The sequence below is a fragment of the Nicrophorus vespilloides genome, unplaced genomic scaffold (assembly GCF_001412225.1).
Source record: "Nicrophorus vespilloides isolate i.1.1-1 unplaced genomic scaffold, Nicve_v1.0, whole genome shotgun sequence".
Classification (NCBI taxonomy): Eukaryota; Metazoa; Arthropoda; class Insecta; order Coleoptera; family Silphidae; genus Nicrophorus; species Nicrophorus vespilloides.
The window spans coordinates 292,260-317,860 of NW_017099730.1; the positions used below are offsets into that span (position 1 = coordinate 292,260).

The 25,601-nt window shown below is 32.5% G+C and overlaps 8 protein-coding genes across 10 annotated transcripts in view; 5 read left to right on the plus strand and 3 right to left on the minus strand.

Moving 5' to 3' along the window:
• The first annotated feature begins 933 nt into the window (after positions 1-933).
• Positions 934-4,558, plus strand: LOC108565424 (chitooligosaccharidolytic beta-N-acetylglucosaminidase). The gene is made up of 6 exons (XM_017924867.1): positions 934-1,201; positions 2,653-2,835; positions 2,897-3,102; positions 3,163-3,478; positions 3,533-4,280; positions 4,337-4,558. Exons 1-6 carry the CDS (start codon positions 1,131-1,133, stop codon positions 4,556-4,558), a joined length of 1,746 nt encoding a protein of 581 aa, XP_017780356.1. The 5' UTR covers positions 934-1,130.
• LOC108565425 (alanine--glyoxylate aminotransferase 2, mitochondrial) lies at positions 4,417-6,523 on the minus strand. The gene is made up of 8 exons (XM_017924868.1): positions 6,382-6,523; positions 6,252-6,328; positions 5,995-6,179; positions 5,812-5,935; positions 5,562-5,750; positions 4,998-5,507; positions 4,698-4,940; positions 4,417-4,647 (listed from the first exon to the last, which is right to left on the minus strand). Exons 1-8 carry the CDS (start codon positions 6,452-6,454, stop codon positions 4,555-4,557), a joined length of 1,494 nt encoding a protein of 497 aa, XP_017780357.1. The 5' UTR covers positions 6,455-6,523; the 3' UTR covers positions 4,417-4,554.
• Positions 6,524-7,032: 509 nt separating this feature from the next.
• Positions 7,033-7,872, minus strand: LOC108565396 (C-type lectin 37Da-like). Its single transcript, XM_017924823.1, has 3 exons — positions 7,640-7,872; positions 7,475-7,583; positions 7,033-7,408 (listed from the first exon to the last, which is right to left on the minus strand). The coding sequence occupies exons 1-3, from the start codon at positions 7,769-7,771 to the stop codon at positions 7,167-7,169; spliced, it is 483 nt and encodes a 160-aa protein (XP_017780312.1). The 5' UTR covers positions 7,772-7,872; the 3' UTR covers positions 7,033-7,166.
• Positions 7,873-9,356: 1,484 nt separating this feature from the next.
• Positions 9,357-9,725, plus strand: LOC108565408 (cytochrome c oxidase assembly factor 3, mitochondrial). The gene has a single exon (XM_017924842.1). It carries the CDS (start codon positions 9,449-9,451, stop codon positions 9,704-9,706), a length of 258 nt encoding a protein of 85 aa, XP_017780331.1. The 5' UTR covers positions 9,357-9,448; the 3' UTR covers positions 9,707-9,725.
• Positions 9,686-10,995, plus strand: LOC108565407 (dimethyladenosine transferase 1, mitochondrial). The gene is made up of 3 exons (XM_017924841.1): positions 9,686-10,123; positions 10,178-10,588; positions 10,780-10,995. Exons 1-3 carry the CDS (start codon positions 9,709-9,711, stop codon positions 10,941-10,943), a joined length of 990 nt encoding a protein of 329 aa, XP_017780330.1. The 5' UTR covers positions 9,686-9,708; the 3' UTR covers positions 10,944-10,995.
• A 428-nt stretch (positions 10,996-11,423) lies between these two features.
• On the plus strand, positions 11,424-13,122 carry LOC108565406 (serologically defined colon cancer antigen 3 homolog). The gene is made up of 6 exons (XM_017924840.1): positions 11,424-11,678; positions 11,735-12,213; positions 12,268-12,543; positions 12,597-12,659; positions 12,713-12,867; positions 12,951-13,122. Exons 1-6 carry the CDS (start codon positions 11,540-11,542, stop codon positions 13,075-13,077), a joined length of 1,239 nt encoding a protein of 412 aa, XP_017780329.1. The 5' UTR covers positions 11,424-11,539; the 3' UTR covers positions 13,078-13,122.
• A 329-nt stretch (positions 13,123-13,451) lies between these two features.
• LOC108565405 (ATM interactor-like) lies at positions 13,452-15,266 on the minus strand. 2 transcript variants are annotated; one of them, XM_017924838.1, is made up of 2 exons: positions 15,191-15,266; positions 13,452-14,801 (listed from the first exon to the last, which is right to left on the minus strand). In XM_017924838.1, exon 2 carries the CDS (start codon positions 14,796-14,798, stop codon positions 13,488-13,490), a length of 1,311 nt encoding a protein of 436 aa, XP_017780327.1. In that variant the 5' UTR covers positions 14,799-14,801; positions 15,191-15,266; the 3' UTR covers positions 13,452-13,487. The 2 variants fall into 2 exon arrangements, with proteins under 2 accessions (XP_017780327.1, XP_017780328.1); XM_017924839.1 differs by lacking the exon at positions 15,191-15,266 and adding an exon at positions 14,850-14,931.
• LOC108565404 (calcium-transporting ATPase type 2C member 1) overlaps positions 15,082-25,601 on the plus strand; it is an 11,756-nt gene continuing 1,236 nt past the window's right edge. The window contains exons 1-8 of one of the 2 annotated variants that reach the window (XM_017924836.1): positions 15,082-15,169; positions 22,223-22,362; positions 22,417-22,662; positions 22,723-22,984; positions 23,264-23,501; positions 23,554-23,846; positions 24,676-25,514; positions 25,571-25,601. The exon at positions 25,571-25,601 is cut by the window's right edge and continues 87 nt beyond it. In XM_017924836.1, the coding sequence (XP_017780325.1) occupies positions 22,241-22,362; positions 22,417-22,662; positions 22,723-22,984; positions 23,264-23,501; positions 23,554-23,846; positions 24,676-25,514; positions 25,571-25,601 (2,031 nt within the window). In that variant the 5' untranslated portion in view covers positions 15,082-15,169; positions 22,223-22,240. Of the gene's footprint in view, positions 15,170-15,422; positions 15,545-22,222; positions 22,363-22,416; positions 22,663-22,722; positions 22,985-23,263; positions 23,502-23,553; positions 23,847-24,675; positions 25,515-25,570 lie in introns of those variants that run through there. The other variant, XM_017924835.1, reaches the window with a different exon arrangement.

Consider the following 25,601-nt stretch of genomic DNA (forward strand, 5'->3'; position numbering starts at 1 on the left):
GCGTTATATGGGAAGTAATTTCATGCGTTAAAATTCTTAAATTCTCGTATACAAACGGCTATTGAATGCAGTCTTTAGCCCTTTGTATGTGAGTCAATAAACTATGGTTATTATTATTATTATTATAAATTGTAATTATTATTAATTAATACCAATAGAATGTTTATTCTAAATAACTGTAAAATTGTCGAAATTAATTGATTCATGTCTCAATAATTAGATTAGTTAATAGAATATTACAACAATGAAAAAATGCGGCTCCCATTAACATTTTAATTTTATTTTTTTCCCCATGAATTTTTGAAATAATTATTTTCTTTTTCATAATTATATTTTTATGCGTGTTCTTATATGAAAATATACAATTACATTTAAAAAAATGAATTTGTTTATCTACACACTCACACTTTATAAAGCGCCACACTCTTTATAAAATATAAAAAACCGGATTGCGACTTTGGCCTCATGTGTATATTATGTGCAAATAATTTCATTTTAAATACATCCTGTTCCGCGTTCAGTTATTTCGTTGATTGATAATGTGTTATTTATTGATTAAATAATCAAGCGATATCAATAGTACTATCAGATGCTACGTTATATTTACATAATGAAATATTACAATCGAAAAGTCGATCAATAATAGATTGATGGAACGCATGAACGCATCTCTTCTATTAAATGAAGGACGATGTCCTTGCATTGTATCATCAGGAACGCAGCTGCATTCTATGCAACCTATCTTCCATTCAGATCGCCTCTCATTTTTATCTCTAGTACCGTTCGGCCGTTCGCCTTAAATGCGTCTTTTAATTGCTTCAGACATACTCATACACACATAAAATACACACACACACAGTTATAGACATCCGTTATGTAACTGCTGCGGAGCCGTGGATTAAATTGGAGCCGGATCGTGTCCCCTTGGAGTGCACCCCCGCATACGGCGCGCGCATTAACCGCTCAGAGCGATTCCGTTCTTCAAGCAAAACCAAACCAAAACATTGAGAGGTTGGAGTTCGGCAGAGTTAGGCGCTGCTTGTTTTTTTATTTTGCAACGGACGAAACTTCGGAACCGAAAACGCGCTCCAATTGTTATCGCATCGAAGCGAGGATCCAAGATAGACACCATGATGCAACCGATTTGGTTGCTGCTTCTGCTCATCGGCTTGTTCCACCTCTCCCATCAAGCCACCAATACGTAAGTGCAAAATTCGATTTCTATTTTAAACGAAACTTATCTACAGAATATCTCTAGCAAACTTCGAGCGTCTGGCGTTTCTATCTATATGACACATTGCAAAAGCCGGCCAAACAATTATTTTAATTAAAATTCGTTCCCGCAATTAAACGACTTCAAACTGACACACTTAAAATAACAAACGAATTAAAGTAATTATTGTATTGTGATAAAAATATATGAGGTATACAAATATAATTGTTTCTAAAAATTGTCTCATTCATTTTTGCTGCGTCTTATAGTCGGTGCGTTTTAAACAAACCGAAAATAACGGTAACTAATTATTATAATGACAAATTTGAATATTAAATATTTTTTTCTAAATTATATTAATCAGCACACACTAATATTTCATTACTTTATTATTATAAAGAAGCAACTAAAACTCATTGACTAATTAATATAATTATATCATAATAACTTATAATCAATTGTAATATATAAAACAAATCACAAATTTAAATATTTTTAGCTTAGTTCTTTCAAGTAAATAATAATTTAACACTTTGCAAAATACTAAAAAAAAAATTAAATTATATATACTAAAAAACTTTAATTTGTTAACATTTTCTATTACTTCTCATAATTCAATTTAAATATAAAATAATTTTCATTGCCTAATGCCTTAAGAAAAACGAATTGAATTGATTAAAGTAAATTAATATATAAAATTGAAAAAAAAATCAATAATCCATTTGCAATGATATTCAATAATTAAAATTATTTATGTTTAATTTTTTTTTATTGCACTGTATTATTAATATATAAATTAATTATTTTTTGCAAAATTGTTTCAAGTGTAATGGAACTATATATATTTACATTTTCTTAGTTTAGTCTTATAATTTCAATAATTTTAAAATGAATAACAATTAATTGATTAACATTATATTTAAAACTGCTTTCGTTTATAATTAACTGAAATTATAATACAATACACAAATTTCAATGTTTTCTTCCTGGTATTATGAACTGTATAAGTCAATAAACTCATTTATCAATCAGTTCCCGTTGCAAAACGCTTTCGAAATGACTTTATATTATTGATGTTTAAAATAAACTTATTAACATTAGTTTTTTTATATAATTGTAACAAAATAACAAATTTAAATATTTCAAGGTATGTACTCAAAATTAAATCAAACGATAAATGCAATAACGTTGATACCAAATTTTGATAACCTTTGGTTGAGTATATCTTATTTACATTACAAATATTATCTATTAATACTTTGTTTATTTGTATATAATTATTTATAATAATATGTTACTTAACATAATTAAAAAATGTATAGTTAAGTTTTATATTTATACATACTATATCTATTAGAAAAAAATAATTTAAAAGATAAGATATATTGTTAAATTTTTAATATCGTATTAATTAACATCCAATTTATTTTGTTTTTAAGGTGGGTGTGGAGATGTAACCAAGAAGTCTGCGTTAGACAACACTCAAACAAGAATTCCATTCAGACAAATGTGTTTCGATCAATTGAGGAATGTCGCTTGGTGTGCGGAGCAGATGGATCAATTTGGCCTCTGCCATCAGTAAAATTCAACAAATCAAGCAAACTTTTAGATATTAATCCAAAGTAAATCCAATTTTTTTTTAAGAGATAAAGAACATCCACATTTAATTTTGTATCATTTTAGTGAAATAACTTTCGAACTGGTTGGAAGCGATCCTGTTAAAGAAATCTTGGAGGAAAATGTAAAGATCTTTAAGAAAAATATACTCTCAGAGTGTCGTGGCGCTTGCGGCTCGGATGGTGAAGCTCTGAACATCAAAGTCATCGTTAATTCGACAGATGTGAGCCTCAATTGGGAAACGGATGAAAGCTACGAACTTAAATCCAACAGTGAGTTTTGCATTGAATTGTTTTGTAATGATATATATTTTTTTTGTTGTATTATTTTAGATCTATTCTGGAAGATCAATGCCGCAACTGTATTTGGAGCCAGGCACGGCTTGGAATCACTATCGCAACTCATAGCCGCATACAATGCTCAAGATAAGATCGGCTTGGTCACTGTAGCTAACGTGCACATTGTAGACAAGCCTTTCTATAAGCACAGATCGCTAATGATCGATACGGGCAGGAATTTCTTGACTGTTGAAACCATTAAGAGGCAAATCGATGCTATGGCCTCTTCGAAACTTAACATCCTGCATTGGCACATAACAGACTCGCAAAGTTTTCCGTACGTCTCTGTTAGAGTTCCAAATTTATCCAGGTAAACAAAGAATATAAATATTAATAAGCATATACATAATTATGAAACTTTTAGATTCGGTTCGTTTTCCGAAAATCAAGTTTATAACCCGCAAGACATTAAAGAATTGAGAGATTATGCGAAGATCCGAGGTATCCGAATTTTGATGGAAATCGATGCTCCTTCGCATGCCGGAAACGGATGGCAATGGGGGCCCCATAAAGCGTTGGGTAACTTAAGCGTTTGCGTAAATAAGCAACCATGGAGATATAACTGCATACAACCACCGTGCGGACAATTAAATCCCGCGAACATCCAGGTTTACAATGTCTTAAACGCTTTGTACAAGGACATAGTGGAACAATTCCCGGAAAGCGAGTTCTTCCACATGGGCGGGGATGAGGTATACTTCCCCTGTTGGAATTCGACCCCAGAGATTGTCAATTACATGAAGCAGCAGGGCAAGGGTCAAAATAAAGGTGACTTATTGGATTTGTGGGGCGAGTTTCAGGAAAACGCTTTAGCCGCTTACGACAGCGCCGTTGGTAATTCGGACACGAAGATTCTGCTTTGGTCCAGCGAATTGACCAATCCTGAAGCTATCGAGAAATACTTAGATAAAAATAGGTATATCATAGAAACCTGGGTCCCGTCTTACGATCCATTACCACAAAGTTTACTTGAAAAAGGTTACAAGTTGGTAATCTCGACGAAAAACGCTTGGTATTTGGATCATGGGTTCTGGGGTAACACAAAGTATTACACGTGGAGGAACGTTTACGAAAATCGTTTGATCAACCATAGAAACGTGATAGGAGGAGAGGTGATTTAATATAATTTATAAAGTATACACAACAACTACAAAAATATATTTTGCAGGTATGCATGTGGGGAGAATTGGTGAATGGAGATGCGATCGACTCAAGAGTTTGGCCAAGGGCGGCAGCAGCCGCCGAAAGATTGTGGTCGAATTCTTATGCAACAACGAAGCAAGTTGAGGCTAGGATGTACAGGCACAGAGAGAGATTGATTAGCCGAGGAATAGCCGCCGAAGCTCTGACCCCATTCTGGTGCTACCAGAACGAAGGACAATGCCTTTAATTTAGGGATTTAAAAGCCAGCCTCATCACTTCCAGCCCAAACCTTGCGTCTTCCTTTGTGATACACATGGGTGGTTTCAGTCTTATCACCTACAAATATTTAAATTACTTTAATAAATTATATTTTGTTTATACCGCACGTTTCCATCGGCGCCTCCTTTTCCTATCAGCAGTCCGGCGTCTTTGCAATACTCCCAAATCTTCAGAAACTTTTCGGAACTTAAGGGCCGTTTACCATCTTCGACTAACTCAATTCCAATCATCAAACCCTTACCACGAACGTCTCCGATTACTTCAAACTCATCCCTCATCTTCTCCAATTCCTTCAGTAAATAGTTACCTACATTCTTGCAATTCTGTTGTAACTCTTCCTCTTCTATTATCTAAAATGAGATTGAATGAACGATCGAGTGCATGATTGTATTGTGATCGTAGTATACGTCTAAGACTGTTATTCCAACCGCGGAGGCGACCGGATTTCCGCCGAACGTGTTAAAATGATTTGCCCTACTTAGAGCCTCGGCAATTGCCGGCGTCGTTACCACTGCGGCCAATGGATAACCGTTACCGATCCCTTTTGCCATTGTGACAATGTCAGGTATAATTTCGTGCCCTTCGAAACCCCAGAAGTGATCACCCGTCCTCCCGAAACCGGTTTGCACTTCGTCCGAAACAAATAATCCGCCGCTTTCTTTGACAATATCATAAGCCTCCTTTATATAGCCTTTCGGGAACTGTAAAGCACCCCCAACGCCTTGAATGGATTCTGCAAAGAACGCGGCAACGCTCTTTTTTGGTAGAGTATACTTGAATAACTCCCTAAACTGATCTAGATACTTCTCTTTGGCATTACAGACTTCTCCGCAATCGCAGTTTCGCGACACTTGAACTGGGCTGTCTCGACATTTGGACCCACCCCATAAACCTCTAAATATATCAGGATTCATCACCTGCAAACAATAATCATTTCACCTTAGCTAAATAATCAATTAAACGAAACATACATGGTGAAATCCCGGCAAAGTCGGTAACTTATATTTGTAAGATCCTTGACTTGTCAACGCCATGGTTTGATAAGTCATTCCATGGTAACAGTTTCTGAAAGAAACTATTTCATGATTACCTGTATAAACTCTAGACATTAAAATGGCCAAATCATTGGCCTCGGACCCAGAGTTGACAAAGTAAGCCACCTAAAATATGAAATATGTAATGCAACAACTCAAAGAAGCCTAATAGAAGCTTAATATTTACTTTTAATTCTCCTGGCATTTTTTCTGTTAATCTCTTGGCATATTCATGAATCTTTGGATGATAATAAATATTGGATACATGTCCTAAAGTGGACATTTGCTCATTAACTGCCTTCGTGATTCTCCTAAAATATATCATATTTAAAATTATCATTAATTGAATGTGAATGACAAGAAAATATACGGATGGCAATGGCCCACTGAGACTGTGCAGATTCCTCCAAATAAATCCAAATAACGTTTTCCTTCTATATCGAATAGCCATTGTTTGTATCCTTGATGTAAAGCCAATGGTTTACTATAGAATGTTAACAATGCAGGATTAAGATTATCTTTACGAATATTTTTTAGATTTTCGTATGATGGACCCTGTAATAATAAATTTACGAATTAACTATTAAAGTAGCAGAGTATAATAATAACAAATAATGATATATTTACATTGTATTTTTTTGGAACGAATTCGCATGGCGGCAATTGCAAAGAAGAAGAATATCTCCTTACAATAATCGTGTTACCTACAAATAGAATCAAATTAGATAATAGAATTATTGCTGGCATTAATACTTACACTTCTTAAAGCAGTTCATTGTGCACACTGAATATTCGTTTGTGGCGATAGCAGAAACGATAACTTTTATCATATATTTAGGTCAAATCTGGTGCCCCTTTTTTATTTACGTTTCGATATATTCATAAACGTAATTACAATATAATGCACTTTGCATATCAGATATACTGCATGAAAAGCAAACAATGTTTTTATCATAATTCAAATATTCCTTGAATGGAAGTTTTGTTTAAATTTTGCGCATATATAAAAATTACGCAATGTGAAGTTTAAAATAGAAACCATATTAAGTTAAATTGCGGGCATTATGTAAGAGTATAAATATTTATTAAATTGAGGTTTATCAGATAATTAACTGCTAGAAATATACATGTTATTTGTATCATAAAACCGATGTATTAAATAGTGAAAAAGCAACCATAGAGGCTCATCCTGTAAAGTTGGTTAGCAACTAACATGCTATATTTATTTTCTTACCATAAAGGGAGGTTATTTAAAAAATGATTTAAGCGTTCCACATGGTAGTGTTTTGTGCTTAATTCGTATAAAAAAATAAAAAGAAAATATGTTCCCAATATTTATTATATACATTTATACAATTAGAACAAATTTTGTAAGTAAAATATTTGTTTATATGTAGAATGTTATAATTTTTGTACTAATAATAATAATATTTATTGCAACAATAAAAATACAAAATAAAAGCTTAATACTATAATAAAAAGTCAACTGCTGCAAAAGGATATTGACTTTAGCCCTTTTTGTACTATTTAACATTTTATGTATTACTTGAAACTTTCGCAAATAAAGTTATTTTCAATGTGACATTTATCATCGTTCAAACCTATACTTCCTCTATTGTTCCAAAATTCTACGCAATGCTCACCACTACCGTGGTCATTATCTGGTTGCCCTCGCAACCACTTATTAATCTTAATTGGTTGCCCAGTGGACAACCAATTAAATTTACCTTCCCTTCCCAAGTCTGTCCCGGAAGTCCAAAGCTTTGAATCCCAACCGAATGTCACTGGTAAGGAAGAGAAGAAACACGTGATTAATTGAATCGCTTTATCAAAAAAAAATAAAATCTTACATTCAGACGTAATAATTTTGTATATGTAATCGTATTCCTCGTTGGAGTTGATCGTTAACAATTGCATGCCTAACCTCTGGCAGAACATGAAGGAATTGTGGAAGTTGGCCTGATCGAAAATATAAAAATGACTTCAAATCATTATTGAAAGTTTGAATATCATACCCTTATTAGCGTTTCCAAGTAGTAATTTTTGTTTTTGAATTCGTGCGTCGCCTGCCGTTTCCTTATCCTTCCTTCGTGTTCGGAAAACACGGTGGTAGAAAACAAGAAAACTAATAAAATTTCTTTAAACATATTGTCGAAACTTTGAAGGAAATCAAACTGTTGCTATTATATATACTTTCAAAGACGATAAACATAGGGGTTATCTGAAAGGTTTTGCAATCGCTTTTAAACAAAAATCTCAATTGAGGAAATCCCACCGTACATATTAAATATTAAATGTATGATGGGAAAGTCCCGATTTCTAACAATTAGACCCGCCCTGCAAAACAAAACAAAAATAAACGTGGTCAACACTTCAAGAGTAAACTTAAAAATACTTACAATATGTCGTAATAATTTTGTATATGTATGCATTCATATGCATGAAGACATTGTGGAAGTTGGCTTGATCGTAAATATGAAAATTATCGTAGATCATAAAATGTATTTCAACAAACTATTTAGTAACAGTAGCTTTTAACATCAGAAATACATTTCTATTGTAAAACTAAGATAGTAATAATGAATCCCGCGTCCCAAAGAGTTTGAAAAGTCTTGCTTTTTTTTAATGAATATGCTTTTATGAATAACAAGGTAAAATGTAAATTCGGACGTCCACTTTCATAGCAAAGTTTTCTGACAATGATTTAGTCAGATTATTTTTTGCATGTTTCTTTAACCATATACATTTACAAATTTAAAAAATATATTAATTTATTATAACCATTTATAAAATTATGATTAATGTACAGCAGTAAATCATAAAAAATCTATAGTATTTCCTTAGCAATTAATGTTATAAGTGCTATTTTGTAGAAAGAAATGTATTCCAATAATGTCAAGTAAAATAAAAAGTAATGGATACTTCCTAATGGGTGCTTTAAGAAACATAATATACAAGCAAAGAATTTAAGTTCTCGTAAACGAATAACGAAGAATTAATTAATTTGAAAAATAATATACATTTTGTATTGAATTGCGAGAGAATAGAAAAAGCATAATTTCGTCATATAGCAATACTACTTGAGGAATGCCTTGCAAGGCAACTACAATAATAGGAGTTTTTTATTGAGTTCCGAGTGATTTGGAAGACCAACGCATCGGAACTCCTGCTGATTAGTCGGATTCGGATGAAATAAAAGAAGATTTCAAACCCAAAAAGTACAAGTTTGGTAAAAAGTAAAGAAGAAGGACAACACTACGAAAATCTATTCGAAATGTAAAAAAATATGTGTACGTTAAATTAATATTTAAGAACTTAATAATTTATAAGAAATGTAGTAAAAGAAATAGGATATCTTCTTTAGAAATCATATATCATAAAGTAATGATAAATAAATTTATTTTGTCAATTTGTGAAAGTTGTTAAATTTATTCATGAATTGGTACTATTAGATATGAGTTTACATTAAATAAAAACTTACGATACCTTATAAATTTTAGCGAAACTTTAAGACCTTATAATAGGAAAATTATGTTTCAAATCACATGTACAATGTTTTTGTATAATTTTCTATGGTAAAACAATTTTTATTGTTGAAAGTTATCTTTCTATCAGGAAAGCGTAATAAAAATAAACTTTGTGTTAGTCTCATAACACGTTTTACATGCCGTGTGAGTCCTGTGTTTATAGTTTATTAAATAAGCCTCTGTACATGTTGAGTTGCATAACTCTATATAAAAAATCATCAATGCCAAAGTGAGGTTAGACAAGCTGTACCTGCAGATGATTTGAGGTGTATTTCAAATCTAATAAAACCAACAAATATGAGTGATAAAGAACGTATGCCCAGCGCAGATATAAGCAAGTTGAAACAATCAGATTTAGATTTTATGAAATACGTGGAGTCGCAGAATAGAGAAAGAGTTGAGAAGTTGAAGCTGCTGCGAAGGAACAACATTCGCACTGCATCGGTGATAGGAGGCGCCGTCATTGGTATCTATTTGTATTCTATGCTTGCTGTGAAACAGGAGAAATTCCTGGACGATTTTGACGAACCCGTTAAAGTCATCGAGAAGCAATAGAAATGGCTGCATTCAAACAACTCCGCTTACCCCCTTTACCCACAATTAGAGACCTAGTACGTTTATATAGATTAAGAGCACTTAAGCAATTGTCTCAGAACTTTTTGATGGATGAACGAATCACAGATAGAATTGTAAGAGCAGCAGGGAACATCCAAAATCATTATGTATGCGAGGTTGGTCCAGGACCTGGTGGAATCACAAGATCCATCATTAAAAATAAACCAAGAAAGTTAATTGTTGTTGAAAAGGATCCCAGATTTATTCCAACATTGGAGTTACTTAAGGAAGCCTGTGAAGGCTCTTCACAAATGGATATTGAAATTGGTGACATAAGATCATACAATTTTGAGAAAGGCTTTGAAACTTGTAAAAAAAGTAACTGGTATGAAGCTCCACCACCCATACATCTGATAGGTATGAAGATGTAGAAATGCATATTTCTTATATAATCACTATATTTTGTTATAGGAAATTTGCCATTTAATGTTTCAACTAATTTGATCATTAGATGGTTACAATCAATATCTGAGAAATCATCAGCTTGGTCCTTTGGTAGATCTAGTATGACTCTGACTTTTCAGAAGGAAGTAGCTGAGAGAATAACAGCCCAAGTATCAGATAAACAAAGATGCAGATTATCTGTGATGTGTCAATTTTGGTGTGAAGTAAATCACAAATTTACCATCCCTGGATCAGCTTTTTTACCTAAACCAGATGTTGATGTGGGCGTTGTCACCTTAATACCAAAAACACAACCTTTAGTGACATTACCCTTCAAAATGGTCGAGAAAATATTAAGATCAATATTTAACATGAGGCAGAAAGCTTCTATGAAAGGAGCTCAAACCTTGTTTCCACCAGAAGAGAGGGACTTTTTAGGTATTATTTTATTTATATTATATTTTTTAACTATATTAAATTACTGTACTTATTTAATTACCATTATAAAGTATATGAAAATGATGACCAATTTTGACGTTACAATAACAATTGATGCAATATCAATTTAGTAACAATTATAATGTGTAATCATTCTAATCAGAATCTAATGTATTTATTTTATATTCCAGGTTTTAAACTGTTCCAACTTGCTGATGTTGATAGCAGAGCGCGTCCTTTCGAAATTACAAATGAGGAGTTTGCAAGGATCTGCTATGCTTACAAAATTATTTGTGATGAACATCCAAACGTCGAAACATATAATTTCAGAGGTCCTAAGATTCAAATTGATTAGTTGTGTTTCTGTTAGTTAATTATAGAAATAAATACAAAATTTAAAAAGAAAATTGTTTTGGCCGCAATTAATTTAAAATTACCCTATATATTACCCTATTATAGATATATATATCAGGATAACATCAAATATTTGATTCTGAAGTCGTAAAGATACATTGAGTCAGTCTAGACGCCAAGACTGGATTCAGTAAAAGAAGGAAAAAATAAGATCTATTTATTATTTATATCAATATTCCAAATAATAGTATATGTTCTAATTTTCATAAATGTCTAGTAATTATGTAGCTATAAAGAATAGAAAATTTCGCCACTCAATTTATTTACAATAGTATTTATTTGATAATGCAATTTAGATATAAACTGTACTGGTTAATTGAAGTTTTAATAATTTTCAAAATTTTGATTATTTGGCGCTAGAAACTAGTGGCACCTTGCTAAGTTCTGGCGATGAACTAAGATTCGATGACTGCGCCACAGTGGCAAAACATCAAATTGCCCATAATCCTTGGTCCCCCTGTGGGGGTCGATAAGCACCATTTGATGGCAGAAATAGGGCCGTAATAATAATAATAAAAAAATTGTTTGGTTATTATTATGGCTGATGGTGATAAACCCCCAAAATTTAAGGCCTCATCGAGCGACGATTCTGATTCTGAGGATAGAGTCAAGTTGGACTTACTCAACTTGAATTGCGAGAGGAGAGAAACGGCTGAGCATAACGTCTATGCTCCAGGTGAGAGTGTTGCACATATTATTGTCATTAATATTTTGTTAATGAGAACGTTTCAGGTACGAGCCAAAATGAGGTGCCAGCGAGACGTGAGGAAAATCCATTTTCTTTCAAACACTTTTTACGGGATGACAAAACCAATTACCACAGCCAAGGTGCCAGACCGAAGGTCTACTGTGAAGGCAGACCCATAAATTCTCTGCCTGACTTGGATATTCACCCATCATCTGAATCTCACCAAACAAACCGCATTGTTCCTGAGCTGTCATCAGCCTTGCCAGATTTCGTACAAGATCATCTAGTCATAGAGCAATGCTACTTGGGGAATCCCATACAAGGCAACTACAATGTAGATGTTAACAATCTACCAGATTTTACTCAAAGAAACAGAAATACTAATGATCTACCTAGAAGAGAGAACAATTCAGCTATTAACATACCTTTAGATTTGCCAGTGAGACCTCAGGCCGAGTTCCCACTGGATTTGCCAATTACTGAGCCACAGTCTGGTAGCAGAAGTTGCCCCTCAGTATCAGAAGTAAATATTATAAAACTTATATTAAATAAATAATTATAGATATATATGTTATAGGTGGGGAATTCCAAGAGTCTACCAGACTTCTTAGCAGATGGTGCAGCAAGAACACAAAACAATGATGGAATTAATAATAGTGGACAAAGTCCAGAATATGATACAAACCGATTAAGACAAGAAATGGAGTTGCTTAGGCAGCAACTGCAGATACAAACACGTCGAGCGGATTTCCTTAGCAGAGAACTGGAGTTAGCAAGAAATAAGGAACATGAGTACACACAGAACTTGGCTAAAGCTCTTGAACAAGTTGAGAAAAATCTTGAGAGGAGCAATGTAAATAGAAAACTGATTACATTATGCGCATAATCCAATGATTCTGTTTTCAGATAAGAGCAGCATCATCAGAAAACGTAATAGTAAAGTTGAGACAAGAAGTTAAATCATTAAATGTAAGATACCATATGCAAACATTAGTAAATTCGTAATATTGATGATTTTATAGAATGAGAATAACATATTAAGGAGGGAAAACAGACTACTCAGAGGGGATGATGGTGCCAGTGGTGGCCCAAGTATGAATTTGCCCAATGAAATCCAATCACAAAGAGTTGCCCAGGAGCTCAGAACAGCTGCTACTACAGCAGAACAATCATTAAGGTGAGACATATAGTCATTTCATATTCATCTTATTTAACACATTTCTCTTTAAATATTTACATTATTTATACATATATCCTTAGACAACTGCTGACAGGAGTGGGCAACTTGAGGATGCTGGCTTCATCTTTGGAAAGTATGTCGCGGATTGAAGAACATCCAGAATCATATCATTCGGATATAGATGACGATACAGGCCCTGCTTTATAGACACGAAATATATTTTATTAAGATAACAATGTACATATACGAAATACTTACGAAAAGGATATTATTCACTTCAGATTAGTAGCTCTTCCCTCTTAGATGCGATCTTTTATCTCTTCCCTGTGTTTGCATCTTGTCTCAATTAATATTTCAAAGAGCTTTGCATCATATACGGGTGGCTTCGAACAATTCTTATTAGTAAGCATAAATAACATCAATGTTGGTTAATTTTATTTTTATATGTATCATACACAATTTATACTTGTATCAAATTCTTGTATTGGATTACAATGAATTTTTTAATGTGATATGATTTCTTTTTTAAATTTTGTTAAAAAATATATATAATTAATAATTTAACAAATGAATAAATGGAAACCGAATAAAACCCAAACTAAAAAGGCTCTTTATAGTCAAGCATTGATTTCTTCAAGCATCTGCTTGAATGCATTATCAGTTTGGGTTTCGATGTGGACCGTGTCTCGGCACATCGTCAATAACCCAGTATTTGTCGAAACTGTCGTCTGACTACCAACAGATCTCAGTGTGTCGTCAACGACTGTCTGCGTTTCGATGTTATTGTTGACTTGCAAACCGCAAGTCTGAGTATACATATTTGTATAAAAGTCTGTTGCGAGAAGGTCCAATTCCAATGAATTAAAGTCAGTCTGCGTTTCTATATCGCAATTGAAGAAACTGTTGGAATCGAAATCTAAATTCTCATTAAAACTCGTCTGACTGCTAATATCATTGAATTCAAACAAATTCTCTGCACTGGAGCCAGGAAGCGGATCATAATTCTTTTGAACATTATTCAAATTTGGCAACATTATCACTGTCTGGGTTCCCAGTGTCATTGTTTCAACTTCATTAGTTTGTGCTGATGGGAAGCTGTTCCAATCCAATGAAGTATTGCAAGACTTTGTAGTTAACTGCACTGTAGCAGTCTGGGTATTTGTACTTTTCTTGTTCAAACTCTCTGAGGAGCTACTGCTTGACAGATCATCAACTAATTTCATTGACATGTAATCAACAGTTGTCTGAGTGCCTGCACTTAGTCTCTGTTGATTGTGCTTTTTGGAAGTCTGTGTTTCAGATGTTTTTCTAGATTTGCACTTGGGCTCTCCTTGATCTTCTGTCAAATCTGTTTGGCTACTTTGGTCAGCTTTCTGGATATGCTTATGTTTAGGCATCAAAATGACAATTTTTTTTGTGATCTCTGACTTTATACAGGGAGCTGTGATAAATTCTGGATCTTTGTATGCTGTTTTAAGTGGAATTTTATGTTTCTTTCTTCTACCATGGGCCAACAATGAGTCATAATTATCATAGCTTGATGAGCATAATTTGCAAACAAATTTAGTGCCGCAATACTCCAGATGTGTTGCTTTGTGATTATTTGATACAAAAGCCTTATCGCACTTTTCACAGATGAATGATTTCTGAACATGCACTTTCTGGAAATGCTGCTTAAGTAACTTGGAAGTTTTAAAATGTTTACCAAGTATCATGCATTCCTTGTCTGGGCAATAGAATTCCTTCAGAATATTTGGTTTCTTCAGTAAGCCATTTACACAATGCTTGATCTTGTGGCTTTTGGCTAGATGTAAGTTCAAGTTTGACTGGGACTTAAACAACTTTGTACATCCTTCCTCTGTGCAGTACAAAAGCGTCGCCACTGTTGACAATTCTTCTGCAGTGGGATAAATTTTTATTGGCTCCATTGGCTGCAATCAATAATCAATAATGCATTTATAGAGTTGCATATAGTTTACCTTATGAACAACAAATGGAAATTTTGGTGAAACACTTTCGGTCACTAAATAATGAATTGCGCCAACTTCGATTCAGTTTCAATTATCGATTTGAACTGTTTAAACAAAAAAGGAACTTCTATCTGAGCCAATCGTAATCTTAAACGTCATTAAACGTCAAAATCCCGAGTAAATCACATCACGTATTGTAGTTCACTTTGTGCTGGTGAGGCCAGGGTTGTGTCTCTTCAATATTTTCGTGAAAATGAGGATTATCAGTGATGAGTTCGTACAATAAATATGAGTGGTCATGATTATCTGAGTTCAGGACATCAAAACAGGTTAGTTTTGTATCATTTTACCTGGCCAGGTGATAAATAATAAAGGTTTTTCGGACGTGGAGGACCTCGCTGCAGGCAACCATCGTTACGACTTGTAGTTCTGATGGTGGTAACCAGATGTCGGTGCGTTTTGACAGAAGACGTCAAGCGTTCGCTGCACGGGGAAACCGCGACAGTCGCTCGATTTCAGTGTTTATTTAAACATTAGCATGTAAACAATTCCCGACTGGTAGCACCGCGTCGTAGGTGTATCAAATTAATTGATCAAAGATGAAAAAGTCACCGAATAAAACGGCCAAGTATGAGAAAGTGCCACAGTATTCCATCAAAGACATTGATGGATTGATTCCAAATAACCGGCCAGCGGTGGATTTGGTGAGAGCGTGTTTTGTTTTTTTTTTTACTTCTCGCTTGTTTCTTACCCCCTCGACAAAAAACAAAAAAAACACACACGTACACTAGATCTGAACTGTACGCCCTTTTTGGGGTAGCCAAGATGGGGGTGCAACCCTGTTTCTTTTTTTTCTGTATGGTGATTTACTAGCTCTCACAATGATGGATCAATAACCATGCAGGCCGACCCACAAAGCGGCGTTCCTGACCCTCCTACCAATGCGTTTTTTGCTACGGTTTATCAATTTTGTTTGCTCGTCTCCACTGCATTGCATTTTGACACCAATTAAACCTAATTAGCCATAGTAGAATTAACTCAATACACGTCTTCAATTAAAAACATTACTCAACGTTTTCTTAGCAACAGAGATTATTGATTATCCAACCTGTTGATAATTAATGTAAAATGTAAAACCTTCGCAACATTCACAGAATTAATCAATAACTCCGAATCAATGACTATTTTGTTTCATTCCTTATTGTTCAAGGATTTTGTAATCATATTGATTAAGTCATAATCTAATATAATAATAATTTTATTTCAACAGTTAAAAAAAGCAAAATTAAACCTTTTCATTCATAACGACAATAATAATCAAGAAAAACATAAACTACTGCAAAGGACACCATATGTCTTTCTGTCCCATAATCTAATAATAAATAAATAAATTCAATGAGATTTAAATATAGAATATATATCAAGGAAGCCACTTTAATTTGTGGACTGATTTCAAAACAAGTTTGCATTTCTTTACACTTGTATATTTACTTAAAGGACTTCACTTATATAATATCTTATACTATGTTATTACTGTGTGCTACTGTGTATATATATATCTTATCTTTATAGAAAGAACTTTATACATAGTGCAATTAGCACCTATTCTTCGATAATTATGTACATATTTAACCAACATATGTACATATTACTAATATTCAAGCTTATTGCATATTGAACTACTAGCAATAAATTTAATCAATACATATATGTGAAAAATCAATAACTACCATTAGCATAAGCAATATTCAGCTGACGGTTTCACAGAAATATGGTCAAGTTGTTTATTACAGTTTAATTAATTATTAAAAAAAACATAATTAAATTATTTAATTAGATATTTATATTGAAATTTATTAAAAACTTAATAATTGCATCAAATTTTTCCATTTATTTTTTTTATTCAACTTGAAAACAACATTATTATTATTTTGATGCTGTTTTGGTTTTATTTGAGCTCACTTAAAATAAATGATGACTTGTTTTATTTGATCTTCTGACTTACCTGCAAAAACATTGATATATGGTTTAATATTTTATCTTATTGCTTTCTATAGTTTTGCTTAAATATCTTAATCTTAAACAAGTAGTCCGTAACGAATCAATAAAAATTGCTATTAAGTTTACCTGTGAAAGTTACTCTTTAAACGTATGCATTTCTAATAAACTATGACGTATTTATTTCATTTTTTGTTTTTTTGGTATAATATGAAATGTATAAATAATTTATATTGGACTGTATGATTGATTGTGGTTAATATTACCATAAATTGAAACAATATTTTAACTAGTAATTAATAAATATTGATTGACAATCGACTATATTTTCTATACAGGACAAACGATTATGTTGTAAATTACCATAGAAACATCGAATGTGTCATTATTTGGTATTGATGGAACAATGTAATTTATTTTTACGTTAATATGAAATTCTATATGGATTAAAAGAGAAATACAAAAGAAACTAAATTTTAAATGATAATGAAAAGATATTCAAAAAAATTAGTATACAAAATTATATTTCTCGTCCTCGATTAGTTTGGTTATTGTCGGAACCCGCACTTTGCGAGGTACTGCTGTACTACGAAAATAGCAGTAAGCAAACATAATTATTTTATGATAAATATGCAAATTACTGTGTTTTGTGTTTACTTACTTGGTTGTGTTTTATAACTTGATAATGAACGAAATGTTATACAAAAGGTTTATTTGTAGTAAATTAAATTTAGATGCGTTTTCAATTAATTGACCTCTGCAGTTTTGGTTCGGTAAATGCCTATAATTTTCTAATTATGAGAATTATGCGACCCATATGTTATATAACTTTAAATAATGGTTTCTCCATTTATTTTCATGTAAAATTAATTATATTTCCTATTATATTAAAAATTAATAACTCAACTTTAGTTAAATATTAAAATTATTTATACATACATTACTTTATCATGATTTATGTTTTCGAGCGATAACATGTATTTGTGTATGTATACATACTATAACCTGGTTATTTATTAGTAACTCAATGTTATTAAGGAAGCTTTCTAGGCCGAACTCTTTCTATTCTGGAGCATGCAGTAATTGGAACAGTTGGTATTGGTATTATCAACATTTTTCTTTGGTTCATTGTGTTCATGAATTAAATGATTCTAAATTGAAAAAATCTAAATCTACGTTAAATACTTTGATAAAATTTATTACTATGTGGCAATTGATATATTTATTTCTAACAACATTAACAACTATAGTTTCAAGTAATTGTTTATACATTTTGAACTATGCATGAATTTTTATTTTACTTATTGATTGTATACCAATTTACAACCTGCAATTAATATTTAATTGTTATAATCAGTGATGACTCCGACCTTATACTCATTGGAAAATTCTTATGTCGTGATTGCATTCAGTTACGACGTTCTTCAGAATATAAACTATTGAGGTCGGGAAAATGCGTAGGGCGGGTAAACACAACAATCTCTTTTTTTTATATAGAAATATCATTAATTAATTTTATTTCGCTTCATGGGCGATTTTAACATAATTCCAAACTCATAATTATATTGCTTTTTCAAATGCTTCTAATGTTATTTTATTGTATTAGAAAATAATTAAATTATTTATATTAATGCATTTGAAATATAAGTAATAGTATTATTATCGTTTAATTTGATAATAGTTTATTTTTTACAACTGATAATTACGAAATTTCTCTATAAATAGATATGCTTAAGTAAATATAATTCTTATAATAAACTTATCCAAGTTTTCAATGATCATGGTAATAATTGATTAATTTATAGGCTTTTCATATTGAATAATTTTTATATAAAATTTGCTTATCTACTTGTTTAATTATTTATAATGAGAATTTTAAATTACAGATAGATAAAAAAAATCAACAATAAGATTTATACGAAAAATATTTATATTATATTCAAGAAATATCAGTATGTATTTTCTTTAATCGAATGATCTTTCTTATATATTTCCAAAACTGAAAACATTAAATATTGTATATGCTCAATCTTCAAAATGTTTGGTTGGTTCAAGTAGACTTAATAGTTTATCTTCTTCTTGGAAAGTACCAAATTTCGTTTTCACGTAACAATAATAGATTTACCGATATATAAAGTATTTACTCTTCGCTTATAAAAATGCAGATATTTGAAATAGTTTTTAGAAACAAAATACAATGGAACCTCGCTTAACGAGTACATCGCATAACGAGCATTTCGCTTAACAAGCAAAATTAATAGTAAGAAAAATGACTCGCTTAACGAGCGACGTTTCGCATAATGAGTGACGATGAGAAGAGAAGTCCCGGATTGCGAGTCTTTTACATTATTTGTAAAACTTGTGTAGACATAAGTGTATTTTTGAAAATGTTTCACTATAAGAGTAAAAATCCGGAAATTTTGGAACGGATTAAACTCGTTAAGCGAGGTTCCACTGTATACTTTTTAAAAATAATATTAAATTCGTTGATTGTCTTCATATTTTCGAATGTTGAAATGATGATTGTCATTACTCGTTTATTTTGAAGTTAATAATATGAAGTACAGTTGAACCTCCCATAACGAACATACTCCGTTACAGAATTTCCGTATTTTTACTCGTATAATGAAATACTCCTATAGTGAAACAATTTTCCCCATATAAACTAATTTAAAATACGATAATGCATTCCACGTCGTAAAAAAAGTAATGATTTTGCTTTTCATATCTATGGTTATTTTTATTCTTTTGCTTTTTATTCGGAAACATGCAAGTGTGTATTCGGAAACATGCAAATAATATGTGAATACAAGTTTTGAAAATGATGTGGCAGGCGCACAATCATAGACTTCTCCATTCCTCGTCAGTCATTATGCGAAATGTCCTCGTTATTACAATTTATTTTCCTCGTTAACCTCCCACTGTATTTATAATATATTATATATGTATTTATAATATATTATAATATTTTAAAATAATGTTCTTCGAGATAAATAATTTTATTTATTTTATTATTTTATCTTCATATTTTCATCATATTCGAAACATTATGTGTTGAAATAATTTTGATCTCCATTAAATGTATTTGTTTATATGGATGTTTTTGACGCTAGTAATGTCAATCCATTATTAAAAGGAAAATTTTTTAAATTTCAGTGTTTCATTCTAAAATCTCAAAATGCTGTTAATATCAGCTACTAAACTGGGGCGCGACATTTCCGTGACCACATATTGGAGAACTGTGGAATCAACATTACGTGCATTGCACATATTTATGAAATGATCAGCCTTCCTATTATTGATCACGGTTTTAGTGGCTTTTGTAAAACGGTGCAGCAAATACGTTCTCTGTATTTTGGTCATAGCATAAACAACTACAAACATTTTGTCATTTATATTCTATACCGAAATTTAACTTCCGTTATTTTATCTGTTGTATTTATAATCATAATATTGCCACATATTATTTTCCTACTACTCTTTTAAGTTCCACAAATTACTAAGACAGTAGTTTAACAGTTCAGTAGTAGCAATAATAATATCTATATTTTTTAGTATACTCCTAATTTGTTAATTTCTTGGATTTCTTCAATCCTTCAAATGTTCTTTATGGTCTTAGGTAATTTACAAATATCATTAAATGTATGTATTTAGTTGGAATTTTTAGCTTTTGATTACTTTGTTTATTCTAAGTATCGTGTTGCTTTTCAAAAATCGTTTCTTTTTTATTTTTATTTTAAGTAATCAATACGTTTTTTATTAAATATTTATTGAAAATCCATATGTTTGTATCGAATTTGTTAGCTCAGAATTTTATTGTAATCGTTTGCTTGTAACCTGTTTTCATAATGTTCAATATTAAACGATTTTATCATTACCAAAATTGCATATTACCTGTAATCGAGGTTATTATATCTGGGAATTGCCGACGCGCTTGGATAATCAATAGTTTATTACATTGAAATAGTAATGAATTATCCAAATTAAGTACATATATTAAGTGCATCATATTTTGCAATAATGAAATTTCAGATATCAGCCGGCGGAAATATTAATTCAATGGGATTTATAGATTTCGGTTAATGCTCATATTCCCAACATTGATTATTTTGATCCCAACTTAACAAAAGAGAATATTTGATACACAAGTTTGCTTTATTACTGTTTCCATTCAGTTTTTTAAATACATATTAACATAATAATTGATTTGTTGTTGTTTGTTAATTTAAACTGTAAAAGTTGTATTTACTAAAAAGTAATTTACTTGTTTAAAAATGTAGCCACATAAAGAACAAAACAATGTATAATATCTTTTTGTACTTTGCTGCTGTCTTCAAATAATAAATAAATCAACTTTTTGCTTCTTTAATAACAACAGTCTGATATGCAAATTAATTTGTACAGGTCTGCGATTGTTTGTTTATATAACGATCGCCGCAGACAGCGTTTAAATTTAGATTGTTATTTATTTAATGATTTAACTGTTATTCCGTTTCCTTTTTTATTTTATTTTGATAAAACTTATCTGGCGCAGCATTTGTAATTTTTCGTTGGCTTTTTTAATGTAATGAAAAGCATTCTGTAAATTGAATTACGTAATCCTTTGAAAATCAATACCGCGTCGCCAGTTTTGCGATATTCAGGTTTAATAAATGCCCGATGCAATTCGGTTGCAGCGACAGCTAATATGTCGATGTGGCATTCGGTATAATTAGTTTATTGTTCGATATATGCACTGCATTCAGGAACAGATTATTTCCCTATGTACGCTACACACTATCAACTTATTGTAATTATTCAAGTTGATACAAATAATGAAAGTCACGTTCTTTTTTTTAATTTTGTTTTACTAGTTTGTGTTTGACTTTGATTTTTTACTAAATTGTAACGAAGTATGTATTTTTGTTGTTTATTTTTTTTATCTGAAGTACACGAACATTGCACAACTACGTAACAATTTCCTTGTCGTTAAATACATGTTTCTAGCTTGTAGTTAAAATTTGTCGCTTATAAACGAATATTCAAGTTTACTGCATAAGATTGATCTTACTTCCTTTTTAAATATTTGTTTTGAGTATTTAAAATAGAATACACTTTGTTTTACTAAATAATGTTTGGTTTTCATTATTAATTGATTATTTCAATTAATATTTTGGTTTGGTCTAAATCATAAAAATGCCGTATTTTTTGTACCATAACATACACCTTTTTAAATTGAAGAATTGACTTAGATTTGGGGTGCGTCTTTTATATATTTCATATAAATTTCAGGTGTCTGATTGTCTTATTTTATGTTATCGTCCGAAAAATACGGTTCTTCGTCTATATTGAAATTGATTTTTTTATAGTGAATGTGTTTATGTTTATCATACTGTTCTTTTTAGCTTGAGGAAGATCAAAAGATGTGGCTCAGTGCTAGTGAAGCGAGTAGCTTAGGGGCGGAAGAGGTGGCGTCCCGATTAAGGGTTGAAGTTCGACAAGGCTTAAGTTGGCAGGAGGCTACGTACAGAAGGCAGTTGTCTGGGTAAATGAGCGACGTATAACACTAGACGACAGGAAATTCAATGCGTGTTTTCAGGTATAATGAGTTTTCGGTGAAGGAGGAGGAACCGCCGTGGAAGAAGTATTTGGAACAGTTTCGGAACCCTTTGATCCTTCTGCTTTTGGCATCTGCTTTCGTTTCCATTTGCATGAAGCAGTTTGACGATGCATTCAGTATTACTGTAGCTATAGTTATCGTCGTTACCGTTGCTTTTGTGCAAGAATATCGTTCCGAAAAGTCGCTGCAAGAATTGACTAAGCTCGTTCCACCGCAATGCCACTGGTAAAGAAAAACATACATAATGGTATATGAGAGTAATGCAATTTCGTTTGTCGTTTGTAGTTTAAGAGAAGGAACACCGGACTCGTTTCTGGCAAGAGAACTAGTGCCTGGGGACGTTGTTTTGCTGAACGTAGGGGATCGAGTGCCAGCAGATATTCGACTCTTCGAATCAGTGGATTTGACTATAGATGAGAGCAGTTTCACAGGCGAAACGGAACCTGCCCAGAAATACATTGCTCCAGTTTTAAGACCTAATGGAGCGCACACATCCAACACGAACATCGCGTTCATGGGTACATTGGTCCGTTGTGGCAATGGAAAGGTAATGGATGCTATTTCGTCTTAGTAAATCTTTCGTTAATGAGATACAATATATTCGTTACGAGTTTTAAATACAAACACGTAAACACTCAGCTAACCCTAAAGGCCTAATGTAAACAGTTTACATAAGAAACGTATATACAAAAGAGGGATGTGCCTGTTTACATCAGTGCAATTATGTGCTCTGACGATCTCGTTTCATTTAACTTTCACGGGGTTTTTATATTCATCTTATTGATTAATACTAATATATTACTTACGATATTAATAATGTTTATAGGGCATTGTCGTCAGCACCGGTGTCAACAGCGAGTTCGGTAATGTTTTCAAGATGATGTTAGAAGAGGAGGCTCCGAAGACTCCTCTACAAAGATCTATGGATAATCTCGGGGCGCAATTGTCTATGTATTCATTCGCTATAATCGGTCTCATCATGTTAGTTGGATGGATCCAAGGAAAACCAACTGTAGAAATGTTTACGATTGGTGTTAGTTTGGCGGTTGCGGCTATTCCGGAAGGTAACATTTTTCAATTTGACAATAATAGATAATAGTAATGACTCTGCTATAGGTTTACCAATTGTTGTTACCGTGACTCTGGCACTTGGCGTCATGAGAATGGCGAAACGCAATGCTATTGTCAAGAAGTTACCAACGGTCGAGACTTTGGGATGCGTGAATGTGATTTGTTCGGACAAGACGGGCACCATAACCAGGAATGAGATGACCGTCACCGTCCTGTTTACATCTGATGGCTATTTGGCGGAATTAACTGGAGCCGGATACAACGATCACGGCCAAGTAGTTCTGCACAAATGCGATTCACATGACGAAGCTCGTGAAAGCGTTTATAAGCTGTTAGAAGTAAGTCCATTAACTTTCTACCTAATTATATATTACCTTCTTCAATCAATAATACATTGATTCATAAGCAGAAGTTTAAATATATCAATAATATTGATATTTATAGATGTATCTAATATTTAAATATATTTTTGATTACTTCAAATGTTCATTAAATTTAACAAATTTTAGATATCAAGATACTTAAAAAAACAATCAAATGAAACATTTATCATTTCTTAGTTTTATAAGTATGTTAATTATAATTAAATAAATCACACACTACTAAATATCATAACAATATAATTTAAGCTCTACTTGCGAAGTAGGCAAATTAGACTAATTACTTGCAATTTTGCATAATTAAATCATTTTTACCTCCACGTTTGTTACGTGGAATTATTCTATTCAATGACTCCACCCCAAACTTCATATTGATTTTATGCTGACCACACCCTGGTCGTTCCACAGCACTGATATTATTTATCCTCCAAATATGTTTAACTTATTTTAGACTTATTTTTTATGATGCCAACTAATAATATAATACACATAATATAACGAATTGTAACGTTACAATTGATCCAAATATTCGTCCATTTAAATCGGATTCAAATGTTCTCTATAGTCAACATCGAAATCTAGCTTCTAGTTTAGTCGTTTATTTATTTTAAAGATATTATATTCTCATTTCTGCACTACTTTTAATTAATGGATATTCTTCTCTTTCATTATGTTCGTGTGGCTGTGTTTTCGTGTGACTTTATTAATGTATGATTTTAAGTACATTGTCTTCAATTATATCTATATCAGTCATGTATTATATGATATATCTAATATTTTCTTCCAGGTAGGTGCTGTGTGCAACAACGCATTGATCCAAAATGAGTCGTTGATGGGACAACCAACAGAAGGAGCTTTACTAGCCGCCGCAATGAAACATGGAATGTACAATGTTTCGGACAGATACGTTCGTTTGCAAGAATATCCATTTAGTTCTGAACAGAAGATGATGGCCGTGAAATGCGTGCCCAGATATGACGATGATAAGCAAGAAGTGTTCTTTGTGAAAGGAGCAATCGAAAAAGTATTACCAAAGTGTCCGAAATTCTCACAGGGAGGACAACTGGTCGCGTTGAATACAAAGAAAGAGCAAGAGTTTCTTGCGGAAGCTCACGAGATTGCTCGCAAAGGTTTGAGGGTTGTTGCCATGGCCAAAGGAAGTACACTTCAGGATCTTGTTTTTATGGGCATCGTTGGCATATGTGACCCGCCCAGACCTTATGTCAGGGAGAGTATTACCACATTGATACAGTCTGGTGTTCAAGTGAAGATGGTTACTGGTGATGCCAAAGAGACAGCAGTTGCCATTTCACAGATGATTGGTTTGGATACCTTACATTCCCAAATATTGTCCGGTGAGCAGCTGGATAAATTTTCAGAAGTCGAGCTGGACGCAGCGGTTCCCCTAGCTTCGGTTTTCTATCGCGTATCTCCTAAGAACAAATTGTCGATTGTAAAATCGCTGCAAAGGACCGGGCATATTGTTGGAATGACTGGCGATGGCGTCAATGATGGGGTAGCTCTTAAAGTAGCTGATATCGGTATTGCCATGGGCAGAAATGGAACTGACGTTTGCAAAGAGGCGGCTGACATGATTTTAGTAGACGACGATTTCCACACGATTATGTAAGTGTACAAGAAGTAATAGTACTCTTCATTATTTACAATATATTTTTCTTTAGTTCTGCAATCGAAGAAGGGAAAAGCATATTC